The following is a 20,455-nucleotide window of genomic DNA, read 5'->3' on the forward strand; positions in this document are numbered from 1 at the left end:
AATGTAGAGGAAACATCAAAAGTTGTCACGGCTGGGGCAGCAGTCGTGTGGTGGAGTGAATGAGGACCAAGATGCAGACGGCGGTGGAGATGCGAGTGGAGATTTATTTACAGTGAAAATAACAAAGGTGAGGGAAGAAGTGAACATCAACCTAAACTGGGACAAACTAACAGACAAAGCAGAAAACATGAGGGCAGCAGGGAAACACAGAGATGACACGAAGAAGGAAGAGAGACGTGGAGAAACACCGATGGACACGGAGACTTTTCACCTGTTCCTTTTGTTTGAAGTGGCCGAACTTGGCCACAGTAGGACGTGGTCTCCCGGTCGCAGCCCGCATGGGGCCGATGCGATGCACTCTATCAAAGGCGATGTTCTTCACCGTGTCCTCCAGCAGCTTCAGGTGGGTTTTGATGAAGGTTTTGCACTCTGAGCCTTCTTCATCACAAGATCCTGGAAGCACTGATCAATGTAATCTTGGAGAGCCTCTAAACTCTCCCCGTTGTTCTCCAGGGTGTTGGAGATGATTTAGACAAATATTGTTAGTTAGAAGACTATTGATAAGTGTATTTGGTAATACTGAAGCTTAAAGGAATTTGTTCAATTCTAAACTACCATTTGCTTGAATTTTCCGCCAAAATCTCCGGCGTCTGACGTCAGTTACAACATGAGTCGCTTACCTCTGTCACTCTGAAGTCACATTGAGTTTTCCTCACTGACTGTTTTAGACAGGATTGTGGGAGCAACACAAAAAGCAGCTTCAGCTGGAAACACACAGTTTAGTGTCTTTGCTGCTCGCTTTAAGTCACAATAAACAGGAAACTCATTGTGTCTCATGTCAGAATCACTCATATACAGGACAGGAAGAGGCGGAGCTTATTTCCTGCAGGGAGAGGTTAGCAGTCTGTGTCTTTCTCATTTCTGACTCCTAAAGAGCTGAAAAACACAGGCTGTTATTGGCTGGCTGACACTGGGATTAATGTCCTTGAAGCCAGCAGTCTTTAATGTCCAGGTTCAGAACGGGCAGGTGAAAAACAGTCCTTTATGTCCTCTGATGTTCAATAAACTGTCCTGATTACTGAGGGAGCAGAGAAAGTGTCTCCATCACTCACCACAGCTGGATGCTCTGAAATCCTGGAATCCAGCTGTGGAGAGGAGCGCCGGCGGCGTGGACGCAGTTTAGTAATCAGGGAACGGGAGACAGGAGGGAAACACAGCTGGGACCAATTACACACACGAGACAGGAAACAGTAACACAGGACTGTCAAAGTAAAACAGGAAATATAACACAGAGTCCAAAGTAAGGAGACGTGGGACACAGTGAAGACACAGAAACAGAAACCAGAACTATAATCACAAAACAAACTCAGAAACATAAAGAGTGAATCAGCTGATTCAGTGTTTGTGACAAAAACATGGATCCTGGTTAATAACTTTTATTTGTTTGTTTCTGTATTATTTTGTGTATCGTTCTTATGAGCTGTTGTTTTGTCAGTGAAATATTATTTCATTGTTTTAAGCTTTTTGTTGACTTTGAAGTGCTTAAGTTGATATTTTTGAACATTTAATTTGTTCGATTATTGTCGAGTCGATAAAACTGTCAAACGCACAGCTGCTTCCAGCACGGCCGGAGGAGAGGTGGCCGAGCAGACGCACAACACACACAGCTCACAGGTTTGCATTTCTAGATATTGCAGATGTTGCAGAAATTGAGAGTAAAGAACTCAGAGATCCAGCGCTGTCTCCTGCCCCTTATTTATACACCACAACACAACGACAGGCGTAACTCACACAAACGGGTAACATGAGGCTCAGATGCTTTGGACGTGTTCACATATACTGGACACAGAATGATGAAGATGGAGCTGCAGGAAGGAGGAAAAGAGGAAAAACACAGAAAAGATTCACAGATGTGGTGAAAAAGGACACGACAGCTTCTGTTTGTTAGTTTGGTTTTTCTTTATTTGGTAAAGATTCAGAAATAAAGAGAAGATCACATGTTTGAATATTATATTAACGTTCTGTAATTACAACAAGTTGTAAAATCTTTCCAGAGTGAGACAGAGACTGTGCAGAGACTGTAGAAGGACAGAGCAGCAGCAGAGCAGTCCAGATACACTGATGATCCTCTGTCAGATCCAGAGGGACACACAGGGCTGATGCTGGACTCTACATTGTGTCTGACAGTGGAGCTGTTCTCAGAGCAGTTCACTCTGCAGCACTGACAGTCATCTGCACTTCATTCCTCTGTCAGTCACTGCTGGATGAAGCTCTCCTCTCCACCTCCCAGTAACATGGCCCAGTCAGAGCGTCTCTACACACAAGCTGCTGCTGCTTCAACCTCTCTGGATCATCAGGACACAGCTGCTCCTCTCTCAGCACACACACCGTCCTGTTTACCATCATCACCACCTGCAGAGAGAAGGAGGAAGAGCAGAGGAGATAAACGAGTGTTTCCAGAGACTCTTCATCAGCTGTCAGTCAGTGATGCAGCACATCCAGTATAAAGAGCAGCAGGGACGTCAGTGCTGGGACTGTACTAGGACTCATTGTTGCTTCACTTTTTCTAATCTTTGGATTTTTATTGAAGTTGCTGAAAATGTTTTTCCCTCCTAGTTTGAGTTTGGACTTTCATTCATTAGAAGAACCTTGGTGTGTCCACTCTGAGCTCTGTAGGAACCCCAACAACAAGCCCAACAATCCAGATGGACGGTTCCAGCTGTTAACTGGAGGAATTCCATCCAAACATCTGCTCTCACTAAATTCTTCCTCACCTACAGACTGTGTTCTTCACTGCTTTAAACTTGGAAATCAATGCAGTCATTGGTCTGCGTGCTGCTTTGTTCAGAGAGCTGATTGGCTGTTGACAGTGTTTGATCAGAGCGTGTCAGCCGTTACTATGGTGACCATAAGGGTGAGAAACAGGAAGTGTTTGTGTCCAATCCTGAAGCCTGTCACCGTTCTCCTCTCACAGCTTCACTGAGAAGCTGCAGCTTTACAGGAAACACTGGATCTTTGTTTCATACTGACTGTGTTTAGTACAATACTGCTGACAGCACCACCCACTCACTCCATCACTCTACTGACCTCAGAGTCTCCAGTCTGTAGTCTGGACTCTGCTGAAGATCAGACAGCTGCTTCACATCTGGATACTTCAGGTTGTAGTTGTACAGCTCCAGCTGTCTCAGATGGGAGGGGTTGGACTTCAGTGCTGCTGCCAGATAATCACAGCTGATCTTTGACAAACCACAGACCCTCAATCTGTATAAAGAATGAAAGATGTAAGTTTATTAGACAAAGTGCTTGAAATCATTCAGTGTTTCATCATCTGTTCAGAGCTGAAGAAGGTTCAGAATGTAGAAGTTTAGAAAATGGAAACTCCAAACAGCTGAAGCCAACAGGAAGCAGCTTCAAACAGGAAACTGTGCAGAGTTTCAGACTATATGTCCTGATGCAGCCAGTTGGATTTTGGAGATTTGAATCTCTGTTCTGTGACTAAGTCCTTGAATCATTTCTTCCAGTTGGTCCAACAAGACAGACTAAGTATTGGACATGTGTTGTGGCTCCATCAGGGGAGCTTCTAAATGTGATGTGATGGCCCCTCTGGCTCTGTCAGGTCACAGCACTGAAGAGAGCTCAAACTGGGCACACAGTTGTTCCAGTCTGGACCAAAGACTCTATACTGGGACTGAGGGACTGCTTTGACTGCACCCACTGGGACTTTTGAAAGGCTCATGTTCTCACTTAGATCATCGATTTCTACTGACATTTCTTTCTGGGAAAAATGGGGATTACTTTGGAAACAGGAAGTATTTTCCCCAATAAGCAGCCCTGGATTAGTAAATCACTCCAACATGTTCTCAGGCAGAAGAAGCTGTCTTGTTATGAGGGAGAGAAGAAAAAGATTGAGGCACAGAAACCTGTTGAAAGAGAGATAAAGCAGCTAAAATCAGGTGTAAAAGTAAAGCAGAGGATGAGCTGAATAAAGGACACTCAAGGCTGGCTTGGAAAGGAATGAAGTCCATGGTGGGGATGCAGAACAAGGAGCAAAGATGAATGTGATGCTGAATCAGCAGAAGACTTGGACTCATTTGATTCCAGCTTTGATATCATTGATTTCAATGAAGAGCTTTGTGATTGTAGCAAAGGGCTGGTAGCTCTGAGAGTCCCACTGATGAGCTGTTTGTGTGGAAATCTCTTAGTGGGACCAAAGAGAGAAAAAGCCCTGGTCCTGATGCTGTGGGAGGGAAATGATTGAAGTGTGCTGTGAGGAACTGACTGGGAGATTTTCACACATTTTCCAGTCCTCCTTGGAACAACAGGAAGTTCCCAGCATATGGAAACAAAGGTTAAGTGTCCTATGGCACTCAGTGATGATGGTGCTGTGGCCCCACCACCTCCACCTCTTTGTAAAGGAACTAACTGTAATCTGAAGCTTCAAATGGAACTAAGACTTCCTCCACTAGGTGGCAGTGTCTGATGAGAAAGTGTTAGTGGAGCTGGCCTGGAGTCAGAAACAGGAAGATGCAGGATTTGGGCTGAAATGGGCAAAAGTGGTTAGCACTAGTGCCTTAGAGCAAGGAGGTTGTAGGTTGAAGCTTGTTGGTCAGCTGGGCCTTTCTGTGGAGGTTGGATGTTCTCCCACAGTCCAATGAAATGCTGCTTAGGTTCATTGGTGCTTCTACATTGGCTGTAGGTGTGGATGTGAGGGAGTGCTTCTCTGTCGCTCTCTGTTGGCCCTGTGATGGACTGCTCACCTGTGCAGGTGGACCACGCCTCTTGCCCTATGACAGCTAGGGCACAGGCTGCAGCCCTGTGAGCCTAAGCTGAATAAACAGTTAGCAAAAATGATCCATAGATGGCCTGAAATCCCCCAGTTAGCAGTTTGGTAGATAGCTATGACATGCTAATCCCATCCAGCAGCTGTATTCTACCTGTAAGCTGATCCCTGCTGAGCCAAAGCACTTTTTCATATACAAATTACAACCTTTAATAGAAACCTATTGGTCAGCATCTTATTAGCCTGCTGTTAGCTTCATTCCACAGAAAACTGAGAGAAACTAACAGAGTTGATAAAGAATAAAGAGAAATGTGCTGATTTAAAGCCTTTGAAGTGCTTCAGATGATCTCTGTCCACTTCTGTCCACTCATTCATTCATGTAAGCTTTCTAATGCAGCTTTGATCTTCACAGTCTGCTTGATGAAACTCATTCTAACCCTGAATGTCAGAGTGTTCCTCCTTCTCTTTCCCATCATTCATGCTGGCAGTGGAGGAGATTTGGATGTTGGACTGTGTTTTGGATGATGTGTGTATGTTTGTGTTGGACTGCTGTCTGTAAAGCAAACGCACATTTTGCTTTGGATTTCAGTGTCAGACAGACTTTAAGGTGCAATGAAGAGTTTGAGAGTTTCACAGTGAATTTTCCAGTGGAGGATTTTTCTTCTTCTTTGAAGGTTTGAAATGTGAACATTGTTCTGCTGCAGTCAATGGACTAAACCAGAGAAGAAGAAAACAGACTTTACCATGAAGATCCTCAGTGTGGATCAGTATAATATCAGCCTGATGTCTGCAGTTTAGTGTCAGCACAACTTTCACATCATATTCATCTCAGCACAACTAAAACATGCTGACTGACCTCAGAGTTTCAAGTTTACATCCTGGACTCTCCAGGAAACCACACAGATGCTTCACTCCTGGATCCTGCAAGTTGTTGTTGAAGCTCAGGTACAGCTCTCTCAGATGGGAGGGGTTGGACTTCAGTGCTGCTGCCAAATAATCACAGCTGATCTCTGACAAATCACAGCTGTCCAATCTGTATAAAGAATGAAAGATGTAAGTTTATTAGACAAAGTGCTTGAAATCATTCAGTGTTTCATCATCTGTTCAGAGCTGAAGAAGGTTCAGAATGTAGAAGTTTAGAAAATGGAAACTCCAAACAGCTGAAGCCAACAGGAAGCAGCTTCAAACAAACACAACAAGAGAAAAAACTCTGAATGTTTCACATTAAAGTCGTACATGTCTCATAAAAACAGGACAAAGACTTGAAAAAGTCGTGTTTTTCCTTCCAGGAACCACATGGCTTCACTTTTAAAGGTGAAGTGTGACAGAAATGGACATATTTGAAGTCCAACACCTTTTTCCAGTCACATTATTAAAGCAGACAAACTACAAGCTCATTTTCATTCCAACAAGTCATCTTCTGACCTGGACTAACAACACTGGTCTCTATGTGCAGCTGGCTGTGAGACCAGTGCTCAGGGAGCGTCTACAAAGTGCAACACTGAAAGAACATCACACACTCATTTGCTTCCAGCACTTTCACACAAACATCTACTGTCATTATTGTCACCAAACTCTGTGGATCCTTTATTGCAAATTCAAATGGGATCAAATGGTCAGACAAAAGAGGGTTATGAGGAAATATGATGAAATGTTGTGTATTAGCAGCAACTTATTGAATCATTTTTCCTCAGAAACCAAACAAAATGATTGACAAACATGTTTTTACAAACTCAGTGTTGGACTTGGATCAGCAGGATAAGCTGATGTTTAAAGGCATTTGAGTCTCGCTGTATGAGAGTCCAGTTATTACTCAATATTTATGGATGATGTTCTTTCAGTGTTGCACTTTGTAGACGCTCCCTGAGCCTCACAGCCAGCTGCACATGGACCAGCTGACATTACCCAGCATTAGAGGCGGCTGTAAAAAATTCATGTTCCCATTTAAATGGTTTTAATTTGAATAAAACGATGTTGATTCATTCAATCCTGAATCGATGTTTAATATAAATGTATTTTGCCAGAATCTCAGGTTAAAGCTCACAAACTATTTCAACAAGCAGCAAACAGATAAAACAGTAAATGAGAGCAGCTAAACACACAAAGATGGAAACACAGAGCGTGGATCGTTCACTCGACGGCACGTACACGGACACGCCGTCGGGGCTGAAAGTGGACAGCTCACAGATCCTGAAGCTGCAGGTTTCATCTGTCTCCAACCAAAACTGAGTGAAGCAGCAGCAAAAGAAGATCCAAACTCTGCTTCACGTTTGATCAATATGCTCATGAATTCTCTCTGACTTTGGCTGTTCCTGCCTGCACAGCTCTCTCTCTCTCAGTGTACTCCAAGAACAGCTTCAAACATCTGTTTCTGCATCATTCACTGTTTATTAGCCACCAGTCTGCTGTTGTGTTCAGTGCTGTCGGCCTCTGACAGTAAAGCCTCATTTCTGCTGTTCCATGGAAACTTTTTAAAATGATGACAGATTACAAACTCTCAGCTGTGTCTGTAATCAAACCTCTGTAACTTTGCTTCACTTCAGCAGCATCAGCTCATGTTCACATGTTGCTTCATGGTTTGCTTCAGTTTTTGATCGACTGCAGAATATTTTGAAGGTTATCTGCTATAAAAAGCCAGAAGAGGAAAATCTGCTTCATGTGTTTCTGTTTGATCCTCAGTGACTTTGACACAAAGGCCTCTGCTGTGATGATCACACCTCTGATCAAGTCTCACAGTGTCACAACTGATAAATGATCAGAGTTAGAATATTTCTGACTGTCTGCTGTGTGCCGTGACCTTTGACCTGCTAAAGACAGTCAGCTGTGGATTATTCATTGTTGTGTCTGATACTTAGAACTGTGAGGAAGAAGCTACACAGTTAATCAGGGTCCCCTCTCTCTGAATCAGGAAAGGTGGGCAGGCCGCGTGTGGGCCGCGGGCCATACGTTGAGTATCACTGTTTGAAATGTGAACATTGTTCTGCTGCAGTCAATGGACTAAACCAGAGAAGAAGAAAACAGACTTTACCATGAAGATCCTCAGTGTGGATCAGTATAATATCAGCCTGATGTCTGCAGTTTAGTGTCAGCACAACTTTCACATCATATTCATCTCAGCACAACTAAAACATGCTGACTGACCTCAGAGTTTCAAGTTTACATCCTGGACTCTCCAGGAAACCACACAGATGCTTCACTCCTGGATCCTGCAGCTTGTTCTTATTCAAAGACAAGGAGTCATTACTCAGGTCCAGCTGTCTCAGATGGGAGGGGTTGGACTTCAGTGCTGCTGCCAGATAATCACAGCTGATCTCTGACAAACCACAGTCCTTCAATCTGTATAAAGAATGAAAGATGTAAGTTTATTAGACAAAGTGCTTGAAATCATTCAGTGTTTCATCATCTGTTCAGAGCTGAAGAAGGTTCAGAATGTAGAAGTTTAGAAAATGGAAACTCCAAACAGCTGAAGCCAACAGGAAGCAGCTTCAAACAAACACAACAAGAGAAAAAACTCTGAATGTTTCACATTAAAGTCGTACATTTCTCATAAAAACAGGACAAAGACTTGAAAAAGTCGTGTTTTTCCTTCCAGGAACCACATGGCTTCACTTTTAAAGGTGAAGTGTGACAGAAATGGACATATTTGAAGTCCAACACCTTTTTCCAGTCACATTATTAAAGCAGACAAACTACAAGCTCATTTTCATTCCAACAAGTCATCTTCTGACCTGGACTAACAACACTGGTCTCTATGTGCAGCTGGCTGTGAGACCAGTGCTCAGGGAGCGTCTACAAAGTGCAACACTGAACGAACATCACACACTCATTTGCTTCCAGCACTTTCACACAAACATCTACTGTCATTATTGTCACCAAACTCTGTGGATCCTTTATTGCAAATTCAAATGGGATCAAATGGTCAGACAAAAGAGGGTTATGAGGAAATATGATGAAATGTTGTGTATTAGCAGCAACTTATTGAATCATTTTCCTCAGAAACCAAACAAAATGATTGACAAACATGTTTTTACAAACTCAGTGTTGGACTTGGATCAGCAGGATAAGCTGATGTTTAAAGGCATTTGAGTCTCGCTGTATGAGAGTCCAGTTATTACTCAATATTTATGGATGATGTTCTTTCAGTGTTGCACTTTGTAGACACTCCCTGAGCCTCACAGCCAGCTGCACATGGACCAGCTGACATTACCCAGCATTAGAGGCGGCTGTAAAAAATTCATGTTCCCATTTAAATGGTTTTAATTTGAATAAAACGATGTTGATTCATTCAATCCTGAATCGATGTTTAATATAAATGTATTTTGCCAGAATCTCAGGTTAAAGCTCACAAACTATTTCAACAAGCAGCAAACAGATAAAACAGTAAATGAGAGCAGCTAAACACACAAAGATGGAAACACAGAGCGTGGATCGTTCACTCGACGGCACGTACACGGACACGCCGTCGGGGCTGAAAGTGGACAGCTCACAGATCCTGAAGCTGCAGGTTTCATCTGTCTCCAACCAAAACTGAGTGAAGCAGCAGCAAAAGAAGATCCAAACTCTGCTTCACGTTTGATCAATATGCTCATGAATTCTCTCTGACTTTGGCTGTTCCTGCCTGCACAGCTCTCTCTCTCTCAGTGTACTCCAAGAACAGCTTCAAACATCTGTTTCTGCATCATTCACTGTTTATTAGCCACCAGTCTGCTGTTGTGTTCAGTGCTGTCGGCCTCTGACAGTAAAGCCTCATTTCTGCTGTTCCATGGAAACTTTTTAAAATGATGACAGATTACAAACTCTCAGCTGTGTCTGTAATCAAACCTCTGTAACTTTGCTTCACTTCAGCAGCATCAGCTCATGTTCACATGTTGCTTCATGGTTTGCTTCAGTTTTTGATCGACTGCAGAATATTTTGAAGGTTATCTGCTATAAAAAGCCAGAAGAGGAAAATCTGCTTCATGTGTTTCTGTTTGATCCTCAGTGACTTTGACACAAAGGCCTCTGCTGTGATGATCACACCTCTGATCAAGTCTCACAGTGTCACAACTGATAAATGATCAGAGTTAGAATATTTCTGACTGTCTGCTGTGTGCCGTGACCTTTGACCTGCTAAAGACAGTCAGCTGTGGATTATTCATTGTTGTGTCTGATACTTAGAACTGTGAGGAAGAAGCTACACAGTTAATCAGGGTCCCCTCTCTCTGAATCAGGAAAGGTGGGCAGGCCGCGTGTGGGCCGCGGGCCATACGTTGAGCATCACTGTTTGAAATGTGAACATTGTTCTGCTGCAGTCAATGGACTAAACCAGAGAAGAAGAAAACAGACTTTACCATGAAGATCCTCAGTGTGGATCAGTATAATATCAGCCTGATGTCTGCAGTTTAGTGTCAGCACAACTTTCACATCATATTCATCTCAGCACAACTAAAACATGCTGACTGACCTCAGAGTTTCAAGTTTACATCCTGGACTCTCCAGGAAACCACACAGATGCTTCACTCCTGGATCCTGCAGCTTGTAGTTGAAGCTCAGGTCCAGCTCTCTCAGATGGGAGGGGTTGGACTTCAGTGCTGCTGCCAGATAATCACAGCTGATCTCTGACAAACCACACCAGCTCAATCTGTATAAAGAATGAAAGATGTAAGTTTATTAGAAAAGTGCTTGAAATCATTCAGTGTTTCATCATCTGTTCAGAGCTGAAGAAGGTTCAGAATGTAGAAGTTTAGAAAATGGAAACTCCAAACAGCTGAAGCCAACAGGAAGCAGCTTCAAACAAACACAACAAGAGAAAAAACTCTGAATGTTTCACATTAAAGTCGTACATTTCTCATAAAAACAGGACAAAGACTTGAAAAAGTCGTGTTTTTCCTTCCAGGAACCACATGGCTTCACTTTTAAAGGTGAAGTGTGACAGAAATGGACATATTTGAAGTCCAACACCTTTTTCCAGTCACATTATTAAAGCAGACAAACTACAAGCTCATTTTCATTCCAACAAGTCATCTTCTGACCTGGACTAACAACACTGGTCTCTATGTGCAGCTGGCTGTGAGACCAGTGCTCAGGGAGCGTCTACAAAGTGCAACACTGAAAGAACATCACACACTCATTTGCTTCCAGCACTTTCACACAAACATCTACTGTCATTATTGTCACCAAACTCTGTGGATCCTTTATTGCAAATTCAAATGGGATCAAATGGTCAGACAAAAGAGGGTTATGAGGAAATATGATGAAATGTTGTGTATTAGCAGCAAGTTATTGAATCATTTTCCTCAGAAACCAAACAAAATGATTGACAAACATCTTTTTACAAACTCAGTGTTGGACTTGGATCAGCAGGATAAGCTGATGTTTAAAGGCATTTGAGTCTCGCTGTATGAGAGTCCAGTTATTACTCAATATTAATCAAAGCTCTGTAACTTTGCTTCACTTCAGCAGCATCAGCTCATGTTCACATGTTGATTCATGGTTTTCATGGTTGATTCACCTCATTTTTTCAAAAATGACCTCTGACAGGAAAGTCTCATTTCTGCTGCTCAACACTGAAGAAATGTAAACTTTCAAAACGATGACAAATTGGAAAACACAGAGCTGTGTCTCTTTTTTTGTGTGTGTCCCGTTTGGATCTTTAGCCATCAGAATTGTTGTCTTAACGCCAAGAAAGATGCCAAGCGGATTTATTTTACCAAGTGGATCATCATGGCCTTTCCATATTGGTCCATTTGATTGACCTTTATTATAATTATGAATTTATTTTATTTTCGGTTGCTACAAACGGGACAGACATGACTGGGGGACAGGACAGGGAGAGAGAATGAAAGAAAGAGAGGGAGAGAAAGAAAACCAAAGGGGAGAAGAGACGGTGAGAAAGGGGGGAAGAAAAAAAGAAAAACAAACAAAACACCTGGATCACCTGTATGGAGAAAAAAAAAACAGAAGAGAAAGCAAGCAACACAATAAAAACAGCACCATCACAATAAACTAGCTAGTAGTAGATAACAGTAGATACTAAATAATAAACGATATTGTGCAGCACGCAAGATAGACAGCGCACAATGTGCTTAGAGGCAGCAGCCATAAAGGTGTAGTCCGCGTCTGTGAACACCCGTGTGTACACCTGTGTGCACACCTGTGTGGATCAGCATGCTTGTATTCCAAAGGTTTCTCCATGTAACGATCTGCTAGGGAGTGTGGGGAGCCACAGCCCTGTCCCCCAGGGTATGAAGCAGGTATGGAGGAGATCCAGGCCCCAGATATCCAGAGGCCCCAGAGTACAAGGACCCGAGGAGGACCACCAAAAGGGGGGGAATCGCCAATCGGCCACCAGGAGTGAGCCGGTACATACATGAGCGCCCAGCCCCAGACGACAAGGACCACCAACACACCAACGTCTGAGGGCATCAGCCACCGGCAGGGAGTGTGGTGAGGGGAGATAGGCCTCCGTACTTTGGAGGGTCTGAGATGTACCCAGAGAGGTTGAGTCTAAGACCCAACCTGACACATAGACAGGCGCACGCGGACACCAACGTGCATTCCCACCCCATATGCACAACCAAATACTCAGCACTCACCCAACGTGTAGACAGACACAAATATAAACTGCACAGACCGTCGCACTCCCCAAACATACTCTATATCCCAAGTCCAGGTACCCCCGCCCTCAGAGGGGCAAGCCGCACCTAAACCCAGGAGATGTAACCCTTCTCTCTGGGGCGGAGGCAAGCGGACCACCTCTTTGATTAGAGCTGTGTCTCTAGTCAAAGCAGAGATGGAACGATGCCACTTTTTATGTCCGATATCGATATGAATCCAATATAGTCGATTTTATAATCAAACTTTTTTTAATATCTTGCTGCATTTTGTATAAGTTCATACTCAAGTTTAAAAAATCTAAACACTAAAGCTGTTCAGTTATACCTGTCTGCAAAAACACACTGCAGCCAAAACATTAGACAATACTGATCTTTGTATTTTGATGCGGACGTCAAAAACTCTTTGGTTGTGAATAAAAGAAGTGCAACATCAGCACAAAATAATGTTTCTATTGAGCAACTAACACAAACAGGTTGTAGAATGGAGCCTTTTATACTCACAGCTGAACAGAAACAACATCCAGAGTGGAAAACAGTGCAAACAACTGCAAACAGGCTTCATGACACTCATGTTTGATCAGGATGGATGTCAGTGTGAGCTGTTTCTATCACATTTAACCTCACAATCAATTTGGTCTCATTTCTATACAAAACTTAACACAAGTATGAAAAAAGTGTTTTTGATTGTTTTGTTTTTTGAACCATGAAACTGTTTAACAACACAGTTTGATTCAAAGTCAAACTTGAGTCTGTCCATCGTTCGGTCAGACTGAGCAATGACAGCACACAGACGTAGACAACAGCTCTCTGAAACACCAAACTCAGGTCCTGTTGATGCTGATATACAGTGACACAGTTACATGGGTGATTCATCCTTTTAACTTTATCTTTAAACAGCTGCAGCTGTCACTGACAGCGCATGTGGTACTTTAACCTTTGGACTGTTTTCATCAGTTAATTATGGAGTTACTACAAAGAGTGAAACTATAGGATGATCTGTCTGCTGTCACTGGGTGGTGCTGAGGTCTGAATCTGAGGACGGCTCCTGTAGTCACAACAAGAACACAATCATCACAAACTGAAATATAAATATGATGGAGTAGAGCTTGAATTAGCTCCAGAATTTAAATATCTTGGGGTCATTCTAGACCCAACATTATCCTTCAAGAGTCACATAAATAAAGTGTCCCAGGTACTTAAATTTAATAATTAAAATTTTAATCATATACGTAATAATTTAAATATGAATGTTGCAAAAACTTATTTTTACTCAATGATCATCTCTCATATGGACTATTGTTTGACGTCCTGGTCACTTGCTTGTCCAACAACACTTAAAACTATTGAAAACATTTATAAAAGAAGTTTAAAACTACTTGACAAAAAACCAACTTCCCACCACCACTGTCATGTGTTAAAAAACATAAATTACTGAACTTCAATAACTAGGTGAAACTTAAAAGAGTGAGTTTAATATATAAAGTCTTACACTCCCTTGCTCCACCACCATTAAAGCAGTTCATTAGGCATAAAGAAAGCTCAGACAGGACCACTCGAGCTACAATCCGAGGAGACTTGTTTATACCCCACAGACGGACAGCATTTGGGCAGAACGTCCTCTCTGTCCAGGGAGGCCATCTGTGGAACAGTCTTCCTCAACCCATTAGAGAATGCTCTACACTCAGTTTGTTTAAGGCAAAGGTGAAAAACTGGTTATGGACAAATCAAGTGTGCGATCATGTATGAATTGTATAGTTTTAATGTTTTATTTGGGAACAGAATGGTGTGTATGTGTAAGTTTGGTGACGGAGTTTTTATTATGAATGCATGATGAATTTTTATGAATTATTATGTCTATTTTTTATGCTTAAGGACAACAGATGGAAATTAGTCCTTGGCTATAATCTGGTATGTTTACATTCATGTAATTTTTTTTTTACATTTATGTTCATTAACATGCACTGTCCTAAATAAATTAATAAATAAATAAATAGAGTTTATCTCTCAAATCTGAAATAAAGCTGATCCTTCTGTCCTCCCACACTCGGGAGTGTTCTTCTCTTCTCTTACATTTTTTCAGTCCTACAGTTCTGCTGACAGCTGACATATGAGCTGTTTATTTAAAAAAAGCCTTATACACGAACAGATGTTCCTATATCATGTTCACCTTTGAGTTGTTGGAGCTTTATAAATGGACATCTGCAAAGATGTGATGATGGAGCAGGTTTCAGTGCTGCTGCATCCTGGTCACAACATACGGAGGTGGTATCAGCACTGGTATCAGCACTGGTATCAGCACTGGTATCAGCACTGGTATTGAAGAAGAAATATTAATGCTTCAAACTATTTGTCTTAAAGGATGGAAGCTGTACAGAGTTCTGCACATGTGTCTTTGTGAACATACCTCATTAACAATATTTCAGACAGTTTTTAACCTGAATATTTGCAACAAACTCAGTATAAAAAATACAGTCAGTGCTAAAAAATTAATCAGTCGAAAAATTTAAATTTTAACTTAAGCTGCCAAGAGGAAGTCGTTGGTTTCAGTAAATATCGGGCTTTGCTATTTGATCGGTTTTTACAGATTAATGAGGAGTTACTGAAGTGCCAGGTTTTTAAAGTAGGTGTTACTGTCTCTACACATGTGGAGACTGAAAACATGGTGCCGTTTAATAAGATATTTAATATTCAGCTCTGCACAGGAGCTGCAGCGGGGTGCAGCCTGTTGCCTTTACAGTATAATACTTGTAATAAAAGTACAGTAACGGTAATTAGTGACTGAGCAGCCCGGGGCGTTTCTCTTGATTTCTTTAGTCAGGGTAAATTCATTCACCTGCACGGGTTAGCTAAACAAACCCTGACGGCCGAGTGCTCATCTTAGCTAGCTAGGTCTCAGGACCGAGCTAAGGACGGTAGTTACGGAGTAGCTTACAAACACGTTTAACTTACCGAAAAAGTGCAGCGGGGCCTCGGGTCCATCTGTCGGGTAGTCCAGTTTACTGAAGAACACCTCAGGCTGTCAGGTTAAAACACTCGGCCGTGTCTTCGTAGCGTAAACGCTGGCCGTCCTCTCAGAGTCTACGCTCTATCTGCTATTCCCGAACAGAGATACGCAAGTTTCTCCGTGACTGCAGCTGCCAGTCAATTCAATTCAATTCAATTTTATTTATATAGCGCCAAATCACAACAAAAGTCGCCTCAAGGCGCTTCATAGATACAGAGAAAAACCCAACAATCATATGACCCCCTATGAGCAAGCACTTTGGCGACAGTGGGAAGGAAAAACTCCCTTTTAACAGGAAGAAACCTCCCAGAACCAGGCTCAGGGAGGGGCGGGGCCATCTGCTGCGACCGGTTGGGGTGAGAGAACGAAGACAGGATAAAAGACATGCTGTGGAAGAGAGACAGAGGTTAATAACAGATATGATTCAATGCAGAGAGGTCTGTTAACACATAGTGAGTGAGAAAGGTGACTGGAAAGGAAAAACTCAATGCATCATGGGAATCCCCCGGCAGCCTACATCTATTGCAGCATAACTAAGGGAGTATTCAGGGTCACCTGGTCCAGCCCTAACTATATGCTTTAGCAAAAAGGAAAGTTTGAAGCCTAATCTTAAAAGTAGAGATAGTGTCTGTCTCCCGAATCCAAACTGGAAGCTGGTTCCACAGAAGAGGGGCCTGAAAACTGAAGGCTCTCCCTCCCATTCTACTTTTAAATACTCTAGGAACAACAAGTAGGCTTGCAGAGCGAGAGCGAAGTGCTCTAATAGGGTGATATGGTACTACAAGGTCATTAAGATAAGATGGGACCTGATTATTTAAGACCTTGTATGTGAGGAGCAGGATTTTGAATTCAATTCTGGATTTAACAGGAAGCCAATGAAGGGAAGCCAAAACAGGAGAAATCTGCTCTCTCTTTCTAGTCCCTGTCAGGACTCTTGCTGCAGCATTTTGGATTAGCTGAAGGCTTTTCAGCGAGTTTTTTGGACATCCTGATAATAATGAATTACAGTAGTCCAGCCTGGAAGTAATAAATGCATGAACTAGTTTTTCAGCATCACTCTGAGTCAAAGCTGCTATGATGACGTTACACCCCATTTTAACATCACCGCTGTCGGAATTAGAATCAAACTTGGACATAAATCAGCGTGATGAGAACTATACCTCCAAAGGTCGGGTAGGCCAGAAGTAAACGGCTATGAAATGGGATGGTCTGGCCTTCAGATTAGCATCACCGCTGTCTCGGTGGAGTTTAATAAACTCAGCTGTCTGCTCCTTGCTATCTAAAATATAACAGGACACTGGAGTAAACTCTCGACCATCTCACACTTCTGCTTAATCAGTTTTCTGTTTGACGTTTATTCAGCTGTGTGAAAACCACCCGGGGGATTAATAAAGTGGCTTGCAAAAGTATTCGGTCCCCTTGAACTTTTCCCCATTTTGTCACATTACAGCCACAAACACGAATCATTTTTTATTGGACTTCCAGGTGAAAGACCAACACAAAATGGTGCACACGTGAGAAGTGGAACGAAAATCATACATCATTCCAAACATTTTGTACAAATAAATAACTGCAAAGTGGGGTGTGTGTAATTATTCAGCCCCTGAGTCAATACTTTGTAGAACCAGCTTTTGCTGCAGTTCCAGCTGCCAGTCTTTTAGGGTCTGTCTCTACCAGCTTTGCACATCTACAGACTGAAATCTTTGCCCATTCTTCTTTGCAAAACAGCTCCAGCTCAGTCAGATTAGATGGGCAGCGTTTGTGAACAGCAGTTTTCAGATCTTGCCACAGACTCCTGATTGGATTTAGATCTGGACTTTGACTGGGCCGTTCTAACACATGGATATGTTTTGTTTTAAACCATTCCATTGGTGCCCTGGCTTTATGTTTAGGGTCGTTGTCCTGCTGGAAGGTGAAGCTCCGCCCCAGTCTCAAGTCTTTTGCAGACTCCAAGAGGTTTTCTTCCAAGACTGCCCTGTATTTGGCTCCATCCATCTTCCCATCAACTCTGACCAGCTTCCCTGTCCCTGCTGAAGAGAAGCACCCCCAGAGCATGATGCTGCCACCACCATATTTGACAGTGGGGATGGTGTGTTCAGAGTGATGTGCAGTGTTAGTTTTCCACACAGAGCATTTTGAACAAAAAGTTCCATTTTGGTCTCATCTGACCAGAGCAGCTTCTTCCACATGTTTGCTGTGTCCCCTACATGGCTTGTGGCAAACTACAAACGGGACTTCTTATGGTTTTCTGTTAACAATGGCTTTCTTCTTGCCACTCTTCCATAAAGGCCAACTTTGTGCAGTGCACGACTAATAGTTGTCCTATGGACAGACTCCCCCACCTGAGCTGTAGATCTCTGCAGCTCATCCAGAGTCACCATGGGCCTCTTGGCTGCATTTCTGATCAGCGCTCTCCTTGTTCGGCCTGTGAGTTTAGGTGGACAGCCTTGTCTTGGTAGGTTTACAGTTGTTCCATACTTCTTCCATTTCTGAATGATGGCTTGAACAGTAGTGATGTGACGTTCTGTATCGAGGCTTCGAAGCGTGTGTCGAGTAATGGAGGGGGCGTTTCCGCGAAGCGCGTATCGAGGCTTGCTTCATTTATGGGAGGAGCTGAAAATGATGACGTCCGAAGCCTCGCTGTCCGGCTGTACCACGTGACTGGTTCAGGAAGCGGTTCAAACTTTGCCGCGAGCTATGACAGCGATATAAACCCCTCAGACCCCATTCAAAAGGTGGGCGTTTGATGGAGAGTTGCGGTTAGTGAGAGTTAGAGACAGTTTGGAAAAAAAATAAATCGCCTACGACCTGCCACAGTGGAGAAACTGTTGTTTTTAAATAAAAACCAATGATGTGTCCCCTAAACACTAATCACTAGGGGTGCAACGATATTCGTATCGATATTGAACCGTTCGATACAGTGCTTTCGGTTCGGTACGCATATGTATCGAACAATACAAAATTTGTAATTTATTTTATCAACTTTCCTTCTGACGATGCTGTCTGTGTTGAGCGCTCAGTGAATCTGCGTTCGACTACTCCGCCTAGGCTGTACTGTCCAGCGCAGATCCACTGAGCGCTCAACACAGACAGCATCGTCAGAAGGAAGAGCGCAGGGCAAGCTAGCGAGACAGAAGTTAAGCACTCCTTGGAACTTGGACCTCGCCCACCCTCATTCAGATCTGGCATTTGGAATTATTTTGGTTTTCATGTGACGTATGACCCTGAAGGTAAGCGAGTCATGGACTAAAGTAAAACAGTATGTTGGATGTGCCGTGCAATGCTCAATTACATGGGTGGGAGCTAGTGTGTTAGCGCAGTTAGCTCGTTAATGTGTTGGCCGTCTAGCCCCATGCACGGGGCGATCGGCGGTAGCTCGTTAACGGAGATTTGCCGTGTTGTGGCGTTAAGGTCATTTCAACAAGATTAACCTGAAAGCACTAGTGGGAACACAACGAATATGACTGCACATTTACACCGACATTATCCTAGTGCAAAGACAAAGATGAGTGATTCCTCAATCAGATACAGGGCTCGCAATATCGCTAGCCCGACGTCCCGGGGCTAGCGATTTTTTTCAGTCGGGCTACCAAAATCTATCTCTTCCCTGCCCGTCGGGCTATTGTAGGAAGGAAAAATATATGTCAATGCTTTTGCATTCTTTCGGAAATGTAGCTGGGTAATTATGTCATTGGCATCGGTGAGCCACTGTCAATATGTGACATATTGAAATCGCGTTTGAATTTGCGCTTGTTTTTTTGCTTTCACTTTGCAATCGTGCGAACTGTGTATAGAGAGTGACAGCACTGATCTGTGAGTGATGATAATTTGTGCACCAATTCCTCTGACATTGTCTTATTAATCGTTAGCTTACTATGCAAACATGACAAGTGAAATCTCCCGCAGCAAGCTTAAACATGTGAGAAGTTGATCGCGCTTACCACAAAACGGAGAAGTTATGACAAATCAGACTATAAGGTAAAAAGAAAGTGCAGCTTTATGGTTTCATGGACAAAAGAATTTCTGTGGCTGCAATATGACGAGCTAAATAACCAGGGGTGCACATAAGTGGTGCGCATTCTCTGTCAAAATAAAAAACACGCACAAGGGTTAGGGTTAAATTTAAAAACTGTACTTTTGAGTTAAAATATATATTTATAATTTTAATAAATGACAAATTAAAAAGGCATGAACATTTTTTTTGTATCGAAAAAATATCGAACCGTGACACCAAAGTATCGAACCGAACCGAACCGTGAATTTTGTGTATCGTTGCACCCCTACTAATCACTGTCCTTGCCTCAATGTTACAAAAGCACAACCACTGTCCACACCTCACCTCACAGTATATGATCATTTCCATTTTAGGCATTTCCAAATAATCATTTTCCATACTGCCAGCATAAATATACACAGTATACTGCCATCACTACAATATAGATGTTTTACACACTCCTTTTGTTGTTGACATTCACAGGCTGTGTGCAAAATGCCACACTCTTCAAATTCATGCCAACTAATATTTTTACGTCCAGTAGGTGTCCTGCTAGAGCAAATGAAGCTTCAAGAAGCTTCGCGTTGGGGTGAACCAATTGGATGAAAAGCTTCAGTGCTTCATGAGGCTTCATCTGCCCATCACTATTGAACAGTGCTCCGTGGGATGTTCAAGGCTTGGGAAATCTTTTTGTAGCCTAAGCCTGCTTTAAATTTCTCAATAACTTTATCCCTGACCTGTCTGCTGTGTTCTTTGGACTTCATAGTGTTGTTGCTCTCAATATTCTCTTAGACAACCTCTGAGGCCGTCGCAGAGCAGCTGTATTTGTACTGACATTAGATTACACACAGGTGCACTCTATTTAGTCATTAGCACTCATCAGGCAACGTCTATGGGCAACTGACTGCACTCAGACCAAAGGGGACTGAATAGTTACGCACACCCCACTTTGCAGTTATTTATTTGTAAAAAATGTTTGGAGTCATGTATGATTTTCATTCCACTTCTCATGTGTACACCAGTTTGTGTTGGTCTTTCACGTGGAATTCCAATAAAATTGATTCATGTTTGTGGCTGTAACG

The 20,455-nt window shown here is 42.7% G+C and overlaps 2 protein-coding genes and 1 long non-coding RNA gene across 3 annotated transcripts in view; all 3 read right to left on the bottom strand.

The window, feature by feature from the left end:
• LOC112432436 (protein NLRC3) overlaps positions 1–20,455 on the bottom strand; it is a 3,307,575-nt gene that overhangs the window by 1,381,664 nt on the left and 1,905,456 nt on the right. The window lies entirely within an intron of this gene.
• LOC143415793 (NLR family CARD domain-containing protein 3-like) overlaps positions 10,205–20,455 on the bottom strand; it is a 29,780-nt gene continuing 19,529 nt past the window's right edge. Inside the window, exon 5 of the mRNA XM_076881204.1 lies at positions 10,205–10,400. Within this exon, the coding sequence (XP_076737319.1) occupies positions 10,205–10,400 (196 nt within the window). The remainder of the gene's footprint in view (positions 10,401–20,455) is intronic.
• LOC143415778 (uncharacterized) lies at positions 12,473–16,831 on the bottom strand. Its single transcript, XR_013096222.1, has 2 exons — positions 14,543–16,831; positions 12,473–13,420 (listed from the first exon to the last, which is right to left on the bottom strand). It is a non-coding gene; the product is annotated as an uncharacterized LOC143415778 (long non-coding RNA).

The sequence above is a fragment of the Maylandia zebra genome, unplaced genomic scaffold (genome assembly GCF_041146795.1).
Source record: "Maylandia zebra isolate NMK-2024a unplaced genomic scaffold, Mzebra_GT3a scaffold03, whole genome shotgun sequence".
Lineage (NCBI taxonomy): Eukaryota > Metazoa > Chordata > Actinopteri > Cichliformes > Cichlidae > Maylandia > Maylandia zebra.